General features: G+C 40.1%; 1 protein-coding gene across 1 annotated transcript; it reads right to left on the bottom strand.

Moving 5' to 3' along the window:
* Positions 1–3,246: 3,246 nt before the first annotated feature.
* LOC143893770 (uncharacterized) lies at positions 3,247–4,759 on the bottom strand. Its single transcript, XM_077399489.1, has one exon. The coding sequence runs from the start codon at positions 4,742–4,744 to the stop codon at positions 3,398–3,400; it is 1,347 nt and encodes a 448-aa protein (XP_077255615.1). The 5' UTR covers positions 4,745–4,759; the 3' UTR covers positions 3,247–3,397.
* Between the last annotated feature and the right edge of the window lie 20,186 nt (positions 4,760–24,945).

Below are 24,945 nucleotides of genomic sequence, written 5' to 3' on the forward strand. Positions count from 1 at the left end.
GCTCTAGCGCCGCCATTTAAAAAATAAAAAATTGTTTTATACACTTTAAGACGTGTACAATAAAGTCCTTTAAATAGATTTTTTATTTACTTCTTTTTAACCACAAAAATTTTTTTTATTTTTCTGGCCTCTAAAGTGGTACGTGTTACCCCTTAAGTAAATTATAAACCTTGCTCATTATTGTCAGCCTTCTGTTTCTAATTTTACTTTAATCATTATTTTAATTAATTTATTTATTTATTTGTGATTTTTCAAAATTTACGCTGAATTTGGTTTTAGTTTTGCCTTTTCTATCATTTCTATTACTCTTAACCCTTCACTTGTAATATTGTTTAAACACATTGTATAGGTTATTTGTTGCCTCCTGACCTCACACACACGCACGCACGCACGCACGCACGCACGCACGCACGCACGCACGCACGCACGCACGCACGCACGCACGCACGCACGCACGCACGCACGCACGCACGCACGCACGCACGCACGCACGCACGCACGCACGCACGCACGCACGCACGCACGCACGCACGCACGCACGCACGCACGCACGCACGCACGCACGCACGCACGCACGCACGCACGCACGCACGCACGCACGCACGCACGCACGCACGCGCGCACGCACGCACGCACGCACGCACGCGCGCACGCACGCACGCACGCACGCACGCGCGCACGCACACGCACGCACGCACGCACGCACGCACGCACGCACGCGCGCACGCACGCACACGCACGCACGCACACACACACACGCGCGCGCGCACGCGCGCGCACGCACGCACGCACGCACAAAGGGACCAGTATGCTCGCCACCTCCTCTACTTACAAATTGCATTGCTTTTCAATGGTTTTTTAATGCTTTTTTTGTTAGTTTTTTTGTTCTCTGAGCTGGTGGGTAATTTTCCTTTTTGCTGAAGTTGTAATAACTGTCATTTTGATTTGACCATGTAATAAACTATGATTATTAGCCAAGTTTTACTTGGAATTCCGCGCAGAAAATTACTTTATTTTTAGACCATCAAATTTTGAAATTACTCACTTATTTCTCGGGGGAAAACGTGAAATTGTTTTAATTTAATTGTTACCGCATCGCTGAAGATAGCTCAAAGCGGAGCCAAAATATTCGATTTATAATTGTGTATCCTAATAGCTATTAAGGATCGATATAACAATTAACTTATATATACGCATCGTCAACCGCGTTGAACTTTCAAAGTTTCTTTTTATTTGCCACTTTATTACATTATCGAGAATACCGTGTTATGTATCCAATTATTAGTACATTACAAAAAATTCATGTTTCTATAGTTACAATACAGACTGATCAATGATCACGATACGAGATAAGAAATAATCATCTCAATCTTTGGTCCTTTTCATGCCGTCTTTTTTTATCGATATCAGATCGGAAGATGATAACAAACTTTTCTTTGTCATATACAAAAATTTTTGATATAAAAATATTGCAATAATGACTGAATAAAGAAACAGCGTAAAAATGTTAAAATAACGATTATATTGATATTTATTAGAATGGCAATTGGCATATATACAGAGTGTCGGATAATAAATGTAACATCTGTAGAGAGTAAGTAGAGTGTATTAAGCTGAATAGAAAAATCTTGTACCGTTTTGCGATTGTGACAATAAATAATGAATTATTAATTAATAAAAATCTGCAAATCAGCGCGTGTTTGCACGATTCGGCAAGAAGAGGCAACTCAACGATAACGGTTGTTATACGCACGGCGAGGAATTTAGAAGAAGCGCTGTGTACATAATAATAACGGCTATACATGAGCGACATTCGTGCATAGCCATTTAATTTCATTTCTTACTCATTGTCAGTAAAAAATTTTGTGTTAAATTTAACACATTTTAAATGTCCCAATTTATCCAGTCTAATTTTTATGTTAATTTAACAGAAGGCAAATATGTAAATAAATATCACAAATAATATGTAAAAAATTAACACAAAATTCTAACACATGGACGCTATCTGTAAGCAAAGTTTATGTTAAATTAACACATTTATAATGTTAAATTTAATTAAAATAAAATGTTATTCTTACATTAAATGTGTGGTGTGTTATGCTTTTTTCTCTTTTTCTTGCAAAAAATAGACAGCGATATTTCTATCTAATATATAATTATATAACGTAAAAAGTCTCGATTTAACAGGTGAAAACTCTTATATAGAAAGGAAAGTATATATATAACACAACTTAATTAGATGTTTATTTTAACATATATAAAATATATCACCAAGAATTTGTGCATTTACATATAAATTGTGTTATTTTAACTCTTAGAAACGTTAAATATTAATTTTAAAAAAAGTCAAAATAACACAATGACAATATAATACATTAACCAGTGTATGTTAAAAAATTTAACACACAAAATTTTACACGGATAGAAATTCACTCAAATACAAAATGTTTTTAACTATTAGTTTATTAGTATTTTTAGTATTTTTTATTATAGTTTTGTTTATTATAGTTTCATTCTTTACCTCCATTTTGTACGGTTAATACGCCTTTGCATATTTTATTTTTAATGGTAAATTAACCTTTGGATATATCACAAATATTTATATAAAATATTAATGATTCATCCATCAATTAGTTTTATTTGTACAGTTTTATCTTGCGTCAATATAAACACTTTTATTATAAAATCAAGAATTAAATATTTTGCTTTCTTTATCCTTTGTCTTGTTTTTTATTTTACCTAAAAATTAAATCAAAAAGTAAATATTTACCCTATACGAACCCCCCCTCCAATAACTTTCTCATTTATATATATTATAGACACATATATCATCCTCCCGAGTAACCTTTAGAAGGTTTTAGCCGTCGCTCGTTGTTTATTAAAAAGTTCTAAACAAAAGAATTTTGAAAAATATGATTTAATTTAATTCATTATTCTGTATAAGAAACCTTCAAACAATATATGTATTGCTTCAATATATAAATTCGTTCCTTAAAAAAATACTTCTCACTATATTACGATATTTATATATAAACCTTCATAAAGGTCATCATATTCGTACATCGTCAGGAAATGAAAATATTTAGTGTATCGAGAAACTCAAAACGATTAACATGTTGCTCCACGAATTTCTACATTTGACATACAATCAGGATCAACTATTGAAATATATATATTTTTTTAACCTACATTTTAATAATAATATAATAATTTTATTTAATCCTTGCCTTGCGGCTTAGGATGGCTTCCATCAACCTTACATAATTTTACAAACATACAACATAATTTGCAAACATATAACTTTCTCCTAACATACATATATATTATACATCACTTAGATCATTTTAACTAACTCTAAAATTAATTTAACATTCTAACTGTCTTTCAATTTCCCTTCCTACTCTTCACCCTCCAACCCTTCCCTTTCCTCCGCCTCTTTTCTAACCCTTTCTATCCTTTTCATTACTTCTAGTCTTTTTCCTACCTCTCCTAAAAATTCTTTTAACTGTATCTCGCTTTTTGTCGCTTCACATTTTTTTAGTATATGTTCTATGTTCTCCTCTTCTTTTTGGCATATTCTGCACCTTCTATCTTCCTCCTCTCTCCAATGTTGACTGCCTTTTACTTCACTTCCGCATCTGTATCTGGCTATCAGCATTATATCCTTTTTCTTCTTCTTTCCTAGTAGATACTTTGGTAACTCCTCTGTTAAAATCTCTTTATAGCTACTATTGTACCTTGACTCGTTTATCTTTATCTGTCTCTCCTCTTTCTCTTTTTCCTCTATTTTCTTTATAAGATTCCCCACCGCCTCTCGGTCTCTCGCCTCCATTTCTCTCCTTAGCTGCTTCTTCTCTATTCCTGCCCTCTTTATCAGTTCTCTTCTCTTCTTCTTCCACTTATTTTCTTCTTTCCTTGGTCTGCTCCTCTCTAGATCCTTTATACATGCTTGAACTATTTTCTTTCCTGACTGTCTCGCCTTCTCCTCATACCTCACAGCTCTCCTTATTGCCCTTACTTTTATTTCCTTCATTTTGGTTTCTTCTGCTATTACATAATTCGGGGTTCTACTATCCAATCCTAAAATCCATTTAACATACTTTCTTTTTATCACATCTAATCTGCTTTCGTATAGCCACTCCCATATTTCAGCTCCGTATAATGCCACTCCTTCTACCAGTGCCTCGAACATTTTCATCCTTCTTTCAAAATCTTCTTTAAATATTCTCTCTCCAATGCTCCATGTCCTCTTCATCGCTATTGTAGCCTTTTTCATCTTATCCTTTATATGATTCTCCGCTCCCCCATTCTTTTGTAGAATATATCCCAAATACTTTATTTCTTTGACCTCCTCTATGTCTTCTCCTCCCCATTTCCATTCCCTTTTCTTTTTTCTCCCCCTAGCTTTCTCGAACACCATTATCTTTGATTTCTCTGGACTCAAACTCAAACCCTTCCCTTCCAAATACCTCTTGAGCCTCCTTATCATTTCCTTCAATTCTTCCTTTCTCGTCGCCATTAACACTATATCATCTGCGTATGATATTGTCCAGAATTTTTCTTTCCCTATCACCAGGCTTCCTGCTTGTCCTTTTTCCATTCCTTCCTTTAAATCTATGATGTATAAGTTGAATAGGTTCGGGCTCAACGGGCATCTTTGTCTTAGTCCCTTTCCTGTCCAAAATCCCTCTGTCTCTTTATCTCTTATTTTTACTACATTTTTCGTTTCTTTGTATGTCTCCATTATTTTTTGTCTCAAGTTATCTTTAATTCATATTTTTCTCATTATTTTATTCAATTTCCTTCTATCTACTTTATCGAAAGCTGCCTTAAGATCAGCAAAGAATGCAAAAACCTTTCCACTTTTCTTACTCAGCTCCTTATTCGCTACATAGTTTACTGTGTATACTGCATCCATCGTTCCTCTATTCCTTCTAAACCTGAATTGCACTTCCCTTAACTTGGCTTCCATCTCCTTCTCCAACCTCGCATTTAAGATACTTGCGTATATCTTGTACGCCGTATTCATTAAAGTACTCCTCGGTAATTTTTTGGGTCGTTTCTCTCTCCTTTTTTATATATTGGGCTAATCATGCCTTTATTCCAATCTCCCGGTATTCCCTCTCCTTTCCATATTCTATTGATTAGCTTCAGGAACTCTTTACCTACATCTTTTTGCATATATCTCCACGCCTCGTTCTCAATCCCGTCCTCTCCTGTTGCCTTTCCCATCTTCAGTTTCTTTATTACTTCAATCACCTCTTCCCTCGATATTTCTTCGGCTCCCCTTGTTACCTCCCCTCTCGTGCCATCTTCTTCCTTCTCTTCAATGTCTAGCACCACTCTTTCCTTTGTCCCTCCTAACATTTTCATGAAGTGGTCTTTCCACTCATCCATTTGTATCTTCTCGCTTATCCCCTCAGTTTTCTTTTTCCTGTATTTATTTATATACTTCCACGCTTCCGCTTCATTTTTAATGTTCCTTAACTTTTCTTCTTCCTCCCTTTCGTGCCTCATCTTCTGCTCCTTACACCATTCCTTGTGCTCCTTTCTTTCCCTCACATATTCTTCTTTTCCGATCCTTCCCTTCTTCCAGTCCCTCATCAATCTCCTCAATCTCTTTTTCTTTTCCTTCCATTCTTTATTATACCATTCTTTTCTTCCTAATCTCCATGGTATTATCCTTTTCTTATGCTTCGTGATAGCGCTTTTTACTTTCTCTTTCATCTCCCTCCAGATGTCTTCTGTATCTATTTGTGTGCTCGACCATCCTTCACATTTCTCATGATATTCTTTCCTTCCTTCTTCTGTCCAGTCGCTTCTCTCTAATTCCATTTCTTTCTCCTTTCTCCCTGTCTCCAACACTCGTGGTTCTGTCAACTCCACCTCCAGCGGGACGTGATCCGATTCTGTTCTAACTCCTTCTTCAACCATATTAATTTCTTCTCCTGCTCTGTCATTCCCTAGGATATAGTCTATAACCGATGATCCCAATTCTCCTATATACGTCCATCCCCCTTCCCTTCCGAAACTCCCATTTAATATAGCCCATCCTCTCTCTTCTATTTTTTCTATTAATATACGTCCTTCTCTATTTACAACTTTATTTACCGACTTTCTAGTCTCACTTCTCTTTTCTTTCTCTTCCTCTTCATTTATCGGTCCTCCTCCGCTTCCCGTCCTCGCGTTAAAATTACCTCCTACTAGCAACCATTCTTCGTCCTCTTCTTGTATCCTCTCCCTTAGTGTTTCCATCGTATCCTCCATCTTTTGGCTGTACAACGTGATTATTCTCCATTTGTTTCCATTATACTCTAATCTTCTTTCTACCACTTCGTCGCTAATCTCCCTAACCTCTATAAGTTTCAAATTCTTGTTGACTGCTGTTATTATCTTTCCCTTTGCTCTTCCTTTCCTGTGCTCCCTTTTCGCTGGTACACAATTCCAATTAAATTTACCAGACAATTTATTTTTAATCTTCCTCCATTTATCTTCTTCCATCCATGTTTCAATTAATCCTATCACGTCAAAATTCTCCAAATAGTCCCATGTTTCCTCACATTTATTAGCCAGTCCCGCAACGTTCCAAAAGCATATCCTTAACCCTCTTTCCTTTTCCACCTTGTTTTCTTCTACTCCCTCCTCTCTCACTCCCTCTCTTTCCCTCTCCCTATCCTCTCTATTCTCTACTCTTTCCGAAAAACATCTCTACTTTCCAGCCTTTTGGTTCTTTCATTCCATTTCCATTCGCAATTGTCTATCCATATTCTTTGATATCCTACCGTTGCTTTCTTCCCCTTTTCTCTCTCTGCTTTTACCATACTCCATAGCTGTTTTTGTATCTGCCTCTCTGTTGCCGTCAGATCGTTATCCATAAATATGTTTCTTGCCTTTCCTATCTCCCTCCTCTTTGCCATTATTTCTTTCTTATCTTCCCATCTATTAAATCTTACTAGCGTCATTTTGTATTCTCCTCGGCCAATTGCCTGCACTTCGTCCACTTCCACCTTCTTTTTAGTGACTTCTTCAAAAAATTTCTCCATCTTCTCTTTTTTTTCACCTCCATTTTCTACTTTCATTCCTTTTATGATTATGTTGTTTTTCCTTTTTCTTCTTTCAGCTAATTCGGCGTTTCTTTCCATCTCCTTCATCTTCTTCATCAGTTCAGTGCTCTCTACCTTTTCATCTCCCCTGTTCTCCACTTTCTCCTCCAGCTGTTTTATTCTATTTTCTAAACTCGCTTTCTGCTCCTCTCAAAGCAGTTCTCTCTTTCTGTAATCCTCACACAGGTTGTGTATCTTTTTCATTAACTCTTCTTTGTCCTTCTTTCTTTCTCTCTCTTGATCATCCATTTTCACTAAAATCTCTTTTAGCATTTTTTCCACATCCATATCTCCTTCTTTCTTTTTTTCTCTCTTAACTTTGTTTGGCGGCGATCTTATCACCCTTTTTTCTTTGCTGAAATTTTCCACAATTTCCCTTTCCGCTTTTTCTGCTATTTTTTTTTCTTCTTCCCTTCCTCTTTTCCTTACGTATTCTGTAATTGTTCCTTGGCTTCCTGTCCTATTCCTTATCTTTGACAGCTCCTCCGCCCTCGTGGGTCTGCCTCCCGTACCTTTTTCTATCGTCCTCTTCTCCTTCTCGCCTTTCTTAAGATTAATATCTATTTTCTTGTCCTCCTCTTTCTTCTCGTCCATCCGAATTCTTTTCTCGCTTCTTATCCCTTCGGCACCTCTTTCCTCTTGTCACTCTCTTCTTTATCGACCTGCTTTCGTGCTGCTCCGACTCCGGTTTCTCCGTGCCTGTTTTCGCCTCTAACCTTAACCTCCAAATTGTCGCAGCCGCACAGAATCCCCGAATTCGTCCGTAGTTTGACTCCTTCACTGTTGACTTATTACTGCAGTCAGTCCTGCATATTTGAGCATGCAAACTACCTGAAACAAAGTCGGCCCACGGCGAAGGAACGGCAGATGAGCTCGCAAAAACACTGACCGTTTGACAGGCGTGCCTCTCTCTACTTACTCTGTCCCGGAAGTCCCTTTAATCTATATTTTATGCACCCACATTTCAGAAACGCGGATTTTTTCTTTAGCTTTAGCCGTCATTCGTTATTTATTAAAAATTTATTAACAAAAAAATTTAAGAAATAAACACTTTGTATTAGTGCTTAGAGCGGTAGCTTTTCCCCCGCTCACATATGTACTGACTGTACTGTTTATGCACACATATCAGCAAATTACTTCTTTAAGCACTAATACAAAGTATTATATTTCGAAGTTATATTTGTTCATAATTTTTTAATAAACAACGAGCGTCGGCTAAAACCTTCTGAAGGTTTTTTAGGAGGATGATCTCTATAATATATGTAAAGGAGAAAGTCATTGGAAGGGGATTCATAAGGATAAAATTTACCCAACAAATTAAAAATTCTTCTTCTTCTTATAAAATATTAAGTCATTGTTTAGTAACACATACAGCATAAAATGTTTTTCTGTAATAATATTCCTTTTATTTCTAAAATTTCAAAGTGTAATTAAGAAGATATAAACTTTTCTCACGTTGAATGTGTCCCATTGTTAACTTCAACCGTGTAATGCATGCATATTTTTTTTTGGTATTACATTTAGCCAAAAACCTTTTTCAGGCGTCAGATTTAAGCCGTCTTTGCTGATCTTCAGCGGTAACGGCGTCTTTTCGCATGTAGTTCGCAAAGCAAGCAGATGAACCGAAAACATTTTCGTTTTCAATAATGAAAATTTGTTATCTATGCACATTCTGGGACCCAGACCGAAGGGAAGAAAAGCTCCGCAGTTAAGACTATGTTTTTTCCGCTCACCAAGAAACCGCCCGGGATCAAACTTTTCTGGCTTATCGAAGTATTTAGGATCATGATGAAGTCCATAAATCGGTATCCATATTCATTGTCCTTTTTTTTATAGTAAGGAGCTTCGTTCCTGGCAATGTCGGAAGTAATTCAAAATCTTTCACACGTAATCTATCCAACGCTAAGCTTGGATACATCCATTGAGCCTCATTGATTACTGCATTCAAATATTCCATACTAATGACCGCTTGGTAAGGTGCTTGTCCGTTATTATTTTCTAAAACCTTGTCAATCTCATTTTGAAGTTGTTCTTGTACATTCTGATTTACTGCGATTTCGTAAGCGGCAAAACACATTAACGTCGAGCTGCTGTCAAAACCTCCAAAAAAGAAAATGAATGGTTGTGTCACCATATCGTCGATCAATCGAGTCAAATCCATCCTGCCATCTTTACCCCTACTCTCCGTTATCAACTGTATCATGTCTGGTCGAACGATAAAAGGAAGAGCGATGATAGACTTTCAAACGCGAAAGATAAGAGATTTCGCACAACTAAAGAAGGAATTAGAAGTTTGCTATTTAAGCCGCAAAAGCACAACACACTTACAACTAGAGTTTAATACACTCAAGCAAAAACCCGGAGAAAATGCAAGAGCATTCGGATTAAGAGCCGATAAGCTAGCGATGGAGCTATACGACTCCATGATAGAGGGAAGAAATCACACCATAAAAAGCAAGCGAACTATATTAGAAACGATTCAACAACAGGCATTGCAGAATTTCCAATTAGGATTGAGAGACGAGATCAAGTTACTTGTTCGAGCTCAGCATTTCGCAACATTGCAAGAAGCGATTGCCGGAGCAAGCGCCAAAGAAAAAGTAAACGGGCCGAGTGGAATTCCGCCGCGTCCCAAAAATAATTATGCGTACTCACCGCAACCGCGCGAGAACCGATCAATATTACAATGCCAAAAATGCGGAAAATGCGGGCACCTCGGAAGGGAATGTCGTACCAATAGATATGCGAACCGTTTCTCCTTACCGAAACCCGATAGGACACCCCGCGTAAACGCGATAGATAAAGTCTGCAATTATTGCAAGAAAGCTGGACACATGCGCGAAGAATGTTGGCTGTTAAAATGGTCGACCAAATAAAGAAAGGACGAATCACAACAAACCTAATAATCCGCGAGGACAAAATAAAAATTTTCATCCGAAAACGAATAGCCCGAGAAAAAAGGACAGTAATTGAGCCGCGAATAGCGATGAGGAAGACAAAGAGGACACAAAGCATCGCCGACCGGCGTTAGAGTATCAGGTGTCACATATGACGAACAAGCCGCGAAAGCATGCAGGGCTGGACTTAATCACTCTGCCCATGCGAGAAACAAAGCGCGAAAAACTAAATTTACTGTTTGATACCGGAGCGGCCGTATCAATAATAAAAGTAAAACATTTGAAAGGCAAAACAATGATAGAAGAGGATAAAATGGCCCTTACAGGAGTAACAGGTCATAAAGCCCATACGATTGGAAAATTTACAGCAACTATTGACTTGAAAGATAGAAAGATCAAGCACACGATATATGTCGTCAAGGATGATTTTTCGATAGAATACGACGGAATACTAGGCGTAGATTTTATAAAGAAACATCGAGCGTCATATAGTTACGAATCGAGTTCAATACGCAAAGGGAATAGCACATTAAAATTATACCCGTATAAGAAAATGGTTTTGAAACCGCGAAGCGAGACAATAGTACAAGTCGCGACCGATAAAAATTTACTAGGAATAATACAGGCAGAAGAGACAATGCCAGGAGTGTTCATAGGAAATTGCCTGGTGATGCCAGAAAACTTTCTATGTCCGGCAAGCATACTAAATACGATGGAGAAGACAGTCGAAATGCTAATGCCGCAAATAACATTAGAAGAGTTAGAGCAAGAAGACGCAAAAGAGATAGAAATAAACCAAGTAAACAAAGCAGAAGAAACAATGACGCGTAGCGAAAAAATCGAAAAATTGATACGCACGCAACACTTAAACGAAGAAGAAAAGAAAACCATTATGGAAATTTGCAGAGACTACAGCGATGTATTGCATGTGGAAGGAGAACTACTGACATGCACTGATATCGTCGCGCATAAGATTACCACAAAGGCGGGCAGCGTACCGGTCAACGTCCGACCGTACCGTTTGCCAGAAAAGCACAAGGAAGAAGTGAACAGACAAGTGAAAAAGATGTTAAAAAACGGAATTATTAGACCTAGCACGAGCCCGTGGAATGCACCGTTGCTAGTAGTACCGAAGAAAAGAGACGCATCAGGAAAATTAAAACTGAGAGTGGTAATAGATTTTCGGTTTGTGAACGACCTAACGGAGGGAGATTCCTTCCCATTGCCAAACATAACCGATATCCTAGACCAACTGGGAAAAGCAAAATATTTTACCACGCTAGACCTCGCCTCGGGATATCATCAAATCCCGATGGAAGAAGAAGATAAAGAAAAAACAGCGTTCTCGACACAATACGGACATTACGAGTATAATCGAATGCCTTTTGGACTGAAAAATGCCCCAGCGACATTTCAACGAGCAATAATAGCCGTTTTAGCAGGACTAGTAGGATTACAATGCTTAGTCTATCTAGACGATATAATAGTATACAGAGCAAGTTTACAAGAGCACGATAAGAGATTAATTGAAGTGCTAAATAGACTGAGAAACTATAATTTGAAATTACAGCCCGATAAGTGCGAATTCCTTCGGAAAGAAGTGACGTATTTCGGACATGTAATAACAGAAAACGGAATCTCGCCAGACCCTTCAAAATTAGAAGCAGTAAAAAGCTTCCCGAGACCAACAAAAGTAAAGGACATCCAGGCTTTCGTAGGATTAGCCGGATATTATCAAAGATATATTAAAGATTTTTCAGCAATCGCCAAGCCACTCACAAAAATGACCAGAAAAGATATCAAATTCGAGTGGAACGCAGAACAACAAAACGCATTTGCAATACTTAAAGAAAAACTAATCACAGCACCGGTATTGAAATACCCGAATCTCCCAAGAATTTGTAGTAATTACCGACGCGTCAGATTACGCAATAGAAGCCATACTGTCACAGGGAAAGATAGGTCAAGACCAACCCGTGGCGTATGCGAGCAGAGTACTACCTAAAGCCGAGCAAAATTATAATACTACCGAGAAAGAATTACTAGCGATAGTATGGGCGGTGAAACACTTCCGACCATACGTTTATGGAACAAAATTTACCATAGTGACAGACCATAAATCATTGGTTTGGCTATTTAACGTAAAGGACCCCGGATCACGATTAATCCAATGGAGATTGAAATTAGAAGAAAATGACTACACTATCGTACACAAGGCCGGTCAAGAGAATAGAAACGCGGATGCGCTGAGTCGACATGTGCGGACAGACATCAACAAGATAGAGAAGGAAGAGAATAACGAAGAGGAGAGCGAAAGAAAATATACAGAAGAAAAGAAGCAACGTGTATTATACGAATACCATGATGCACCTGTAGGAGGACATCAGGGTGTGGAACGCACCATAAACCGAATAAGGTTGACGCATAACTGGAGAGGATTAACTCAAAACGTCGAAGATTACATTAATAGATGCGAACTATGTCAGAAGAACAAGTTATCGCGAAAAAATAAAGCACCCTTAGTAATAACAGATACCGCGGACAAACCATTCGAAAAATGTGCTCTAGATATAGTAGGACCACTGACGGTGACCGAAAACGGAAATAAATATATCCTCACGTTTCAGGATAATTTATCAAAATTCAGTAAGGCGATACCCGTACCTAATCAAGAAGCGAATACAATCGCGAAAGAATTTGTCACAAAAATTATCTTTGAATACGGTATCCCCGACAAAATACTGACGGATAGAGGAACGAACTTCCTTAGCGAAATATTTAAAAGCACGTGTAAATTACTGAAGATAGAAAAAATTCAAACAACGGCCTACCATCCCGAGAGTAATGGAGCATTGGAACGCTCTCATAGAACATTAGCCGAATATTTGCGACATTATATTAACGCGGACTAGACAGACTGGGACGAATGGACGCCATACGCAATGTTCGCGTATAACACGACGCCACACACAGCGACCGGGTTTACACCCTTTGAATTAGTATACGAGCACCGAGCGACACTACCGACGGCACTGTCGCAACCACCGAAACCAACGTATACGTATGACGATTACGCGCAAGAGCTAAAAAAAAAATTAAGAGCGACACAACGAGTTGCAAAAGAACATTTGCGAAACAAAAAATCTAAAGCCAAGGAGACGTATGATAAAAAGACATAAGAAATCAATTTCCGAGTGGGAGACAAAGTTCTCTTGCACGACGAAACGGTGCGTAGAGGGAGATCGAAAAAATTAGAATCCCCGTGGATAGAACCGTATGAAGTAATTGAAAAACATTCAGACGTCAATTACACAATCAAAAAGGGACGGAAAACCACGCGAGTACACGTAAACCGATTAAAGCCCTTTATAGAACAGTAAAAACAGCGCAAAAGAACAAAAACAAGCAATAGAAAGTAGGCGATAAAAAGTAGGCGATAATACAAACTAAGGAAAATAAAATAATAAGTACTTACCAAACATCAAACACGTCGCACCACACGGCGTCCGGTGGCCATGTCCAACGTGACCTCCAGAGGGTAGAGGAGATGCATCCATATACCCGGGGGTGTTACCAACACTTCCGCGTAGGAGGGAGGGGGCGACGTCGACCCCGCACCCAAATTCGCCGCCACTCGCGCACTCACGGCACCCCCACTCACGGCACCCGCACGAGCAGCGCGTAGCCAGTACGTGCGCCAACATGCGTTGCACGTCGACGGAACAAAAAAACGCGAGGAGAAGGCATTATCAAGCCAAGGTAAAAATTCGAAAAAAAAAGCGAAACCTGAGACAGCACCATCGTACGAAATACGACAATTCAGCAACGAGCCAGGAATATACTTTGAGAGAACCGGACAATTGCAACAGGTAGAAGCTACATGGAAACTAGCGATTAAAATCAACGTAGCAGCCCTAGAAAACCGATATCACCAACTTCAGGAATTTCTACAGCAAGCCAAAGAAGTATGCAAAACGATAATCGCGAAGGACACGCAGCAGACGTGCAAAAACATTCTCCATACGATAGAGGAAAATAACAAAAAATTAACGCAACTATTAATGCGATTACAGACTATATATAAAACAAATAATAATAAACGAGGGTTAATAGACGCGAACGGCACGATCAGCAAAACGCTGTTCGGCACTATGGATGCCGACAACGCAAAACACATACAAGAGCAGCTTGAACTGATACAAAACCAGCAACAGACTCTACGGCACACCGCAAAAAGTCAATTAAAGGTGATAAATGCCACAATAGGCCACATGGAGGCCTTAGAAAAATCGTTATACCATAACGAGCAACTGATGACGAACGTCACGAGACGGATACAGCAGGAGACAGCACTGTACGCTAGAAGAGAAGAAATAAATGAACAGTTATTAATACTAACTACAATTACAGAGGATCTAATAGAAGACGTGAAAGACACGATAGACTACCTCACATATTCGCGAGAAGGAGTCATACTCACCCGCCTATTACCAATAGAAAAAATAATAACCGAACTAAAAGAGGCAACGTCACAATTGACGTATGGATCTCACTTTCCATTTAAAACTAGATTAGAAAATTGGAACGAGATACAAAGCTATGTAGAAATTAACGCGTATTATGATAAACCGAACATTTATACGATAATCAAATTTCCCGTGGTAGCATACCCCGTGTATGAAATAATAAGAGCGACACCATTACCTGTCCATAACCACGCGAATATTTTCACATTCCTAAGAATTACTCACAACATATTAGCAATAGATAAAGAGAATCATAATTACATAACGCTAGAGGAACGCGATTTAAACGAGTGTAAACAAAACGGAGTAAAATATGTATGTAACCGAAACTACCCGGTATATTTTGTAAAAGCCGACGCACCATGCGAAGTACAAGTTTACGTAAAAACGCCAGGATATGTAAACACCTGCGAGAAACGTCAAATAATGTCAAACGTAACTTTATGGATAACATTAAGCGAACCACAAACGTGGCTATTCTCAACGCCGAAAAAACAACAGCTGACGATTCAATGTAATGAACAGGCAGAACAAAAAAAAATAGAAATAGAAAGAACAGGGAAACTAAGTATAATCGAAAATAAACGACATAAATACAGAATTGGAAAAACCCCAAGACACCCTAATAAAAAATTCCTATGTCATATATCCCGTAGGATCGACACTTACGTTAATAATTATATTAAGCGTAGTAGGAATAATCATCTATGTAATAAAAAAACATAAGAAACGAGCAAACGCCCGACCGCACGTACAGGGCGACTCAGCGATACTATACTAGAACATAAGAGGAATGTAACCTCCGAAACAAACAAAGAAAATAAACCACCCTAATAAAAATAGAAATAGGATAAGCAGCGAAAAATTGTAGCGAAAACTACAGACCGTAGTTTCCTTTTCTCAAAGGGGGAGGGATGTTGCGACCCCAATTATTGTAATAATAAAATAAGAATAGTATTAAGAAAGACCGAGATAAACAATAGGGAAACGCGACCGCGAAAGCCCGAAAGAATTACGCAAAGCCGAATCAGCAAGAGATAAGTTGCGCGATCGGCCTACATACGATCGAGCAACTCAGCGATATCGAAGGACAGGACGAAGACTCAAAAGGAAGCGACCAGAGGAGACGAGAGGGCAATTGGAGTCGGGCAGCGACGAACGGATCTTGTACGAAATAAATTGTAAAAACAAAGTAATTAGTAAAAATTGAGTTTATTGCATCCAAGAGTGTTAATCAATTGTCTTCCGCCTCCTCCTTGGAAAGATCGAATCCAAGTGTCTCAAAAGGGGCACAACAGACGTCTGACTGTTGCCACCACTTGTCCACGGAACGATTGCTTCGCGGTTGTGGTCGAGAAATAATTATTCCTCTCAATTTCGGATATGTATATTTATTACGTCGAAGTAACAATGAGAGTTAGAATCCGCGACTCTTACACGGTAGCACGCTGGATGGCAAGTGATTGCGCGGGGTAACCGGCGCCCGCTCCAGAACCGAAAAGGCCCGAAGCTCGCGGCGAAAGCGTCCGACGGGAATCAAGCGCAAGTCCCTAGTAGTATCGCATGCGTAGGCGTGGTTGTATTTTCAACATTCTGCCCCCCTTGAAAGGACATGCTTTCAATCAATCGCATTTGATGCAAAATAGAGCAGCTGCGATACCGGATGCCGCTATAAACGCAATGGTTAGACTTATTATGTAAAGTCGCATCTTAAAATAGCCTTTGGTGTACAATCATCTTTGAATATTTAAAATCTTAATCTATAAGGTGATGTGACGCAGTTTCACATACAGTAATTGTAATGCTTGGTACGCTAAAATCTTACGTAACTAAATATAACGGACTTGAACGCAATAAATGAATGCAACAAAACTAACGCAAAAAAAAATAGAATTAAACGCAATGAATTAATACATCGAGATTAGCAAAAAATAATGGAATTGAGCGCAATGAATTAATACATCGAGATTAGCAAAAAATAATGGAATTAAACGCAATGAATAAATATTTCAAAATTAACCAAAAAAATAGAATGGAACGCAATGAAATTACCCCATCGGGTTAACAATCAATGGGCAGTATCGCAATTTTAGTTTTGGGTCTCACGAAAGATCCCGATGCGGTCCTTATGGTAGCAGTGCGAATCTGCCCGTCAGGTCCGGGGTGAGTCTTCTCCACTCGTCCTATCAGCCACTGCAAAGGAGCTAGGTTTTGCTGCTTTAACAAAACGAGTTGATTTAATTGCAATTGCCGGCTCTTATTGGACCTCCATTTATTACGCTCTTGCAGAGAGTGGAAGTATTCAGAAGACCACCTGCTCCAAAAATGTTGCTTTAACTGCTCCACTCTCTGCCATCGGAGCAGTCGATTTTCGTTGATATCGTTTAATTCTTCGTAAGAGAAACTATTCAGGGGGGTGCCAACTAAAAAGTGACCCGGGGTTAGACAAGCTAGGTCGTTCGGGTCTTCGCTCAAAGGCGTAATCGGCCGCGAGTTTAGGATCGCTTCTATTTCATATAATACTGTTGACATCTCCTCAAAAGTTAGATGCGCTTTCCCAACGATACGATTTAAGTGGTATTTCGCGGATTTAACCGCGGCTTCCCATAACCCTCCGACATGTGGGGCGTTGGAAGGAATAAAGTTCCAAGATGTGTTTTGGTCTCGTAAAAAGTGTCAAATTTCGGATTGTGTCTGGTTGTCGTTAAAAAACTCAAAAAATTCTTTCAACTGCCCCTGGGCCTCCACGAACGTAGTTCCATTATCCGAATACATGCATGCGGGTTTGCCTTTACGGGCTGAGAAACGTTTAAGCGCTCCGATAAACGCGTTCGATGTTAAATCACTGACCAACTCGATGTGAACTGCTTTAGTGGAAAAGCAAACAAATATTGATACGTATGCCTTGCCGAGTCGCGCATTACGTCGCTTGCTTTCTCGGAGCATCAATGGTCCGGCGTAATCGACACCGCAATGATGAAAAAGTCTCGATACTGTAACGCGTCCTGCAGGTAAGGAACCTATGACGACCTCTGACAGAACGAGTTTGGCTTTAAAGCAAGTCACGCAACCTTGAATGATTTTTCGCGCGCTCGAGCGTAATGACAACGGCCAGAAGCGCTGTCTTACCGCGGCTATAGTAGCTTGTATCCCTGCGTGAGCATTACGTATGTGTTCCCGTTTTATTATTTGTTTCGTTAACTCGTGGCTACGTAGAAGTACTATCGGATGACGTGCATCGTAAATTAAATTAGAATTTTGAATTCTCCCCACTACGCGTATTAATCCATCCGAAGATATAAGGGACATTAATGAGTTTAGCTGACTCGATTTCCCGAGGGGTTCGCCTTTGGATAACGCCTTGTATTTTTGCTGAAATGATCGCCTCTGTACAGCTTTATATAGGAGCATCAATGCAAAAAGACTTTTTGAGTGTGAAATAAATGGTGTAGGCTTGTCTGGCCGACGCGCCTTGTTAAATCTCAGGCAATAGGCTAAGATGCGGCAGACTTTATTTAAATCGGAATATTTAAGAATCAGTTCTTCGGGAAGGAATGTTTCTATGGCGACGACGGCTGCAATAGGGCCCCTTCGTTCCGGGACGTTTTCTAAATGCTTGAAGGTGCTGTTGGGCTAATATTCCTCGATTGAAGCCAAGAACTCGGGCCCGTGCTACCACAACGGTGAGCTCAATAGATCGTGTGGTTCGAGTCCTTTTGAGATAATGTCAGCTGGATTGCTGGTTGATGAGATGTGGCGCCAACTGTCAATATCTGAAGTACGTTGTATCTCGCTAACTCGATTGGCCACAAAAACGGCCCACTTTCGTGATGGCGACGAGATCCAGTTAAGAGTTATTGTTGAATCGGACCATAGAAAAATAGGTATGTCTGTTAAGCCGATTGCCACTTTGACCTTGCTAACTAGTTGTGACAACAGCAGGGCTGCCGCCAACTCGAATCTTGGTAGTGAGACACTCTTAATTGGTGTGACGCGCGAATTAAAACACAAAAGTTCAGAGCGGAATTCATTGGTCCCCACCCATGTGCGTATGTACACGCAAGCGCCGTAGGCCCGTTCGCTAGCGTCACAAAATCCGTGAAACTGTACGGATCAGGGGTCCGAACTATATTTGACGCAACGGGGTACGCTGAGGTTGTTAACGAGAGGCAGTTGGTTCTTTAATTTTCTCCACCGAGTGTCTATGTCCGGGGGAATTGATTCGTCCCAATGAATGTCCGATTGCCAGAGATCTTGCATAATCAGCTTCGCTAACACGATGATGGGTCCAAAGAGTCCCAATGGGTCAAATAGACTTGATATCTCGGATAAGATAGTGCGTTTGGAGACGAGAGTTTGTGCCTCTAATGGTTTGTACGAAAGGTAGAATCGATCTTGCGTCTGATTCCAATAAATGCCTGGTATGGAAGAATTTCTACCTTCGTTTATTGTTATTACGTTGTCGCTTGAGTCCTGCATATGGTCTAGTAGTTCCGGGCAGCTAGACAACCATTTACTTAACTCGAAGCCTCCCTCTCGCAATAATGCAATGATTTTATCACGTGCCTCTCTGGCTTCAGTTATAGAATCCGCCCCTGTGAGCAAGTCGTCCATGTAAAAATCTCTTTGCACTCTAATTGAACCCGCTGGATATTTATCATGACGGAGTTCAGTTAAATGCTTAAGGCATCTCGTTGCTAAGTATGAGGCCGATAACGTGCCGTACGTGACGGTAGTGAGCTCGTACGTTTTCACCTCTGTGACTGGGTTGTCACGCCACATAATTCGTTGGTAGCGTATTTGAGAAGGATGGACTTGTATCTGGCGATACATTTTGATTATATCTGCCGTGAGTACGTAACGGAACATTCGAAATCGTGTGAGTATCGATAGGAGATTTTGTTGCACGACTGGGCCCGTCAGGAGAGCATCGTTGAGTGGTATACCAGAAGTGCTTTTGCACGAAGCGTCGAAAACAACCCGAATTTTGGTTGCCCCTGCCGTGGTCTTGAATACAGCATGGATAAATAGAAGGATCCTTTGTCATTCTGAGCTGTGTCCTCCACCTGCTTCATATGCCCCAAGGCAAGATATTCGTCTAAAAATTGATTGTATTGGGCTCTCAAATTGGGGTCACGTGCAAGCCTTTTTTCTAGTACACGTAATCTTTTCAGCGTTATCTCCATCGTGACTCCAATTTTCTCGATGACTTGTTCCTTGAACGGGAGCTTCACGATATATCTACCTTGTGCGGTTTGTGTTGTGTTATCTTGGAAGTGCTGCTCGCAGCGGACTTTGTCGGCGGTAAGGTCCCTCGATCGTTTCTATAGCCCAGAAGCGACTCAACTGCTCGTCTAGCTGAGCGTTGGTTACTAACGCGTGGAAAGATTGAAAATGCTTGGTGGCTTTTGAGGGTTGACCGAGGCGTCTTGCGAGAATCCATCCGAATCTGGTCTTCTGCAGTGTTGGGTGGTTCGTCGAAGTCTTGACTTGACCGACGCAAAGGACTTGCCAGAAAAGCTCTGCTCCTATCAATATATCAACATCAGCTGGCGCGTTGAACTGAGGATCGGCTAGGACGATATTGCGGGGAAGCTCGAAAGCACTTCGTTTCAGTGCGAATGCTGGTAGCTTATCGGTTACTTGGTCAGTGACGATGCAATCAAGTGTGGTAGCGAATGTATTAATGCGAGATCGCAAACGGACTTGCGTTATTAACGAGGATCTTGTGGTCGTGTTATTGATGCCGAAAATCGAGATATAGATGACCGCGTCTGGAGGTTAAGCGTAAGCGTGTCCAAGAATTTCTTCGAGATGAAGTTTGCTTGTGAGCCGCAATCGAGCAATACGCGACATGACTTGCGCGAACCTTCGCGATCATATGCGTACACGATTGCGGTAGCAAGTAGAACGCATTCGTCGCTCGGTGAAGTCGAATGTGTAACCACGGTAGCGGGCGAGCTTGCTGACGTTGTTGTCTGTTGTGGTTTTTCTTCCTTAGGCTGGTGTTGAGGTGCATCTCTGGTAAGGTGCCACAACGTATTGTGCTTCATTTTGCACACCTTGCAATTTCCGGAACTGCATTTACTCGCAATATGAGAAATTGATCTTAGACAATTCATGCAAATCTTGGCTTTGCGAATCTCGGCAATTCTTTGTGGAATCGCGAGTGCTAGGAATTTTTGGCAATGATAAATCGAATGCTCTTTGCCACAATGACTGCATTTTAATCCGACCGACGCGACACAAACGGCTTGACGTTTCGCGCCAGAAGATACTCGCGCATTGTTTTTGGACGATGGGGCGCTTGATTTCCCGGTGGATTCTAACATTTGACTGTGATGTATTATAAAGTCTAGAAGTTGTTTGAAGCTTGGCAACTCGGTTGCAGTTAATGAGTTTTGCCATTCCCGCATTGTGACGGCATCAAATTTGCTGCTCAAAATATGAACAAGTAAGTCGTCCCAATGAGAAGTCGGACGTTTCAAAGCCTGAAGGGCACGTACATGTCTTGACGCGCCATCGGCGATTTGTCGTAATTTGCATGCATTTTCTCGCGACATGGAAGGCAATTCCATAGTAGCTTTGATGTGGCTACATCAAACTCCCCGCCTGGCAGTGTCTTCGAATCGGATCACGCGGGAGTATTAACGGCGATCGGCCGCGAGGCCTCACGCCACTCTGACACGCTTGGCTCTAGAACACCGTGACCGCCGGGGCACGAAGCCCTCGGGGCACGCGCTCCGCCTAACCGAGTAAGTAAGGAAACGATGAAAGTAGTGGTATTTCACCGGCGATGTTGCCATCTCCCACTTATGCTACACCTCTCATGTCTCCTTACAGTGCCAGACTAGAGTCAAGCTCAACAGGGTCTTCTTTCCCCGCTAATTTTTCCAAGTAATCACACGTTTATTGTCGTAACGCTCCTTAAGTAAGCCCCAGGCGACTCCGTAATTAACCGCGGAAATTTCTAGCAAGCTGATAATGTTTTTTGCGTCACCCGTTAAAGAGGCGCGCAAATATTGAAACCTTTGTATGTCATCTAGTGATTCGTTCGCGTAAATCATGGAATGGAATGTATCAAAAAACGGAAACCATCCCTCGTAATTACCGGAAAACTCGGGCAGATTTATCTTGGGCAAACGTTATTTGTGCAGAAGATTCCGACGTATGGGACGCTCGCGAACCCGCAGGGGATGGGGTCATTGCTTGCCGCGTTGTATTTATGGATAATAACTCGCGCAAGCGCCCCGCTAGCAAATAGTAAGCGTTTTCGAATCCCGCGCGATGACCTGATTCGCTATCGTCCAGTAATTCTATGCTTGTTTGAACAGACTCGTAATCCGACCAATACCGATCGAGCTTGGATAGGCGCTCTTGAAGCTGTGCTGTCATGGCCGGTGTAATGGCGACGGCGGGAACTGAGTCGACGAACGTTTTTATGCGTGTGCACGAACCTTGAATTGTGGAGCGCCGCTTTTTGAGCGCGGCGATATCCTCGTTTCACATGACGCAATACTACTAAATGCGACGCGACGGAATATGCAAAAAGGGATTCGTTGGCACCAATACTGAATAGCTTCCCTTACCTCGCAATGCACGCCGATGTATCACGGCGCTGCGCGGGAACAATGGCGGGGTCGCTGCGTAACACTACGTTTCTGTCTCTCTCGTCAATGCCTCGGGTGGTCGCGTCGTCTCTCTCGTGGATACCTCGGCGGCTCGCGTCGTCTCGTGGATGTTTCTGCAGCTTGCGTCGTCTCGTAGATGTCTCGGCGGCTCGCGTCGTCTCTCGGATGTCTCGGCGGCTCGCGTCGTCTCTCGTGAATGCCGTGACGACTCGCGACGTCTCTCTCGTGGTTGCTCGAAATCCGTGCTCGTATCTGTGCACGATTTCGTGACGTGCCAGATCGTGCAGCTAGCCTTCCCCAGTGGAAACCTGCAGCCCCGCGTCTATGTGTGTCGTGGGGTTGACTTGCCACGTGCGAGAACTTCTCGAACGTTCCTCGACATAATGGCGGAAATCTGCCGGAATCCGGCTCGAAGGACCAAATTTATGATTGATTTTGACTTCTTGTGACGTCTGGCTGTTGCCACCACTTGTCCACGGAACGATTGCTTCGCGGTTGTGGTCGAGAAATAATTATTCCTCTCAATTTTGGATATGTACATTTATTACGTCCAAGTAACAATGAGAGTTAGAATCCGCGACTCTTACACGGTAGCACGCTTGATGGCAAGTGATTGCGCGGGGTAACCGGCGTCCGCTCCAAAACCGAAAGGGCCCGACACTCGGCGAAAGCGCCCGACGGGAATCAAGCGCAAGTCCCTAGTAGTATCGCGTGCGCAGGCGTGGTGGTATTTTCAACAAAATCATACGTCGACTTTACAAGATCAGCAATGGATTTCCGACGGAATAGTGTCGGTCCCATGTTTCCCAGTAACGGTAAAGGTTTTGCACATGGTACTCCATGTTTTTTTTTTTTAATTTAAATTCTTGTAGAGAATGTAATAGAGACCTCTAGAATAACCGTTATCATCGACAAAATGATTATATATATCATGCTGATAACTGTATACGCGATTGAACTGAATTTAAAAAAAAAAGTAAAAACAACACTGTTATTCAAATATTATTAAAATACCGATAAATTTGATCAATATGACACTATACGTCAAGCTATAATGGTCAACTGCTGCTGCGACAACTAATCTTTCTGTTATATGTGTCACGTATTACAAGAAGGGGTCTATTGCGCAGTATGACGTAACACGTAAAATAATATTTAGACAGTGATTTAATGGAACTAAACACTACGTAACATTCAAAGGCGTATATGTTACATTATATACATATAGACTCATAGATTTTGTAATAAAATAATGTCCTGCAATTAACTAATCTCTGACTTTTATTATTCTAACATAATTTTTTCCATATAATATTTTTGTACTTGTATTAATGTATAATTAATTTTTGCTTCTAATTTATAATGTAATTGTTTGCTTAAACTATTTTCAATAACGCTTTTATGTGATGCATAATACGTCGTTATCTCAATGGAAAAAATTATAAAAATATTTCTTACAAAAATCGCACAAAAATGCAGTGGAAAAGTATAAGTATAAGTATAATTACTATAATAACAATAATTGTACAGTTATTACAAAGAAAAGTAATTTGCATCACAAAACGATCAATAATAAGATTGCAACATGAGAAATGATATTTAATTCATGATATTAACCTCTTTTATGATTTCTTTTTTACCTGAAATACGTTTTAAAGATAAAATAATTACCTATAATAAAAACATTTCTAATGCACGTATCATTGTTTGTTAAACTTGCAGCAACGTAAACATCTTTTTGCTGGATAATTAAGAAAGAAATGTCTTCTTTTGTGTTCATTTTGGCATCGTTGTTTTCTATTTCATCTGAAATTAAAATGATAATATGTTATATAAAAACATATGATTATATTTTGAGCAAACTTGACTTTTGTAAATGCTATTTTATTTTAATATATCAAAAAGTAGCATGCCCCGCCGGGCTTCGCCCCGGCCCCGGTATTTTTCTATGTGTATTTGGATATCTTTCTAGATTAATTATTTTTTTTTTTTTTTTTTTTTTTTTGTTATTCTGCTATTCGGGGCGGAGACAAATCCAACAAATCATAGATCATTAAAATCTGTCCAGCCGTTCTTGAGTTATAAATGGTGTAACTAACCCGACTTTGTTATATATATATATATATATATATATATATATATATATATATATATAAATTTGCTTTAATATAAAATTTTTTTTAATTATGCAGTATAGGGGAAGCACCTCCGATGACCTTGACCTTGACATATGTTGTCAAGGTCATGACCACGAGTGACCTTCAGAAAGTTTTAGCCGTCGCTCGCTATTTGTTAAAAAGTTATTAACAAAAAAAGTTTGGAAAATATAGCATATATAGGTGCATATATAGGTTAGTTGACGCGCTTTAAACACTTAAATACTTTTAAAGCGCGTCACTAACCTACATAGGTACGATTTACTGCTTTAAATGTTGTGTTTTGGTAAAGCAGCGATTTTTTCGCGTAATAAAGTATTTTCTACTTTAAAGAAAAACGTAATATTAGTCGTTTATGCCTCTCAGTACTTAAAATAACTGCTATATTTTCAAAACTTTTTTTGTTTATAACTTTTTATAAAAAACGAGCGACGGCTAAAACCTTCTGAAGGTCACTCAGAAGGGTGACCTTGACAACATATGTCAAGGTCAAGGTCATCGGAGGTGCTTCCCCTATACTGCATAATTACCAAATTTTTTAATTGTAAGATTGCATGTGTATAAATAACATATGTGTATTTTGAAAAACTTAAACAATTTTACAAATTATTTTTTTTTAAATTAATGTTATT

The sequence above is a fragment of the Temnothorax americanus genome, unplaced genomic scaffold (genome assembly GCF_048541705.1).
Source record: "Temnothorax americanus isolate GAGA-0224 unplaced genomic scaffold, ASM4854170v1 Scaffold128, whole genome shotgun sequence".
In the NCBI taxonomy this organism is placed as follows: domain Eukaryota; kingdom Metazoa; phylum Arthropoda; class Insecta; order Hymenoptera; family Formicidae; genus Temnothorax; species Temnothorax americanus.

What these genes read in the sequence shown, in the direction of transcription:
- LOC143893770 (XM_077399489.1), bottom strand. Translation starts at nt 4,744, where the DNA reads ATGGAGACATACAAAGAAACGAAAAATGTAGTAAAAATAAGAGATAAA.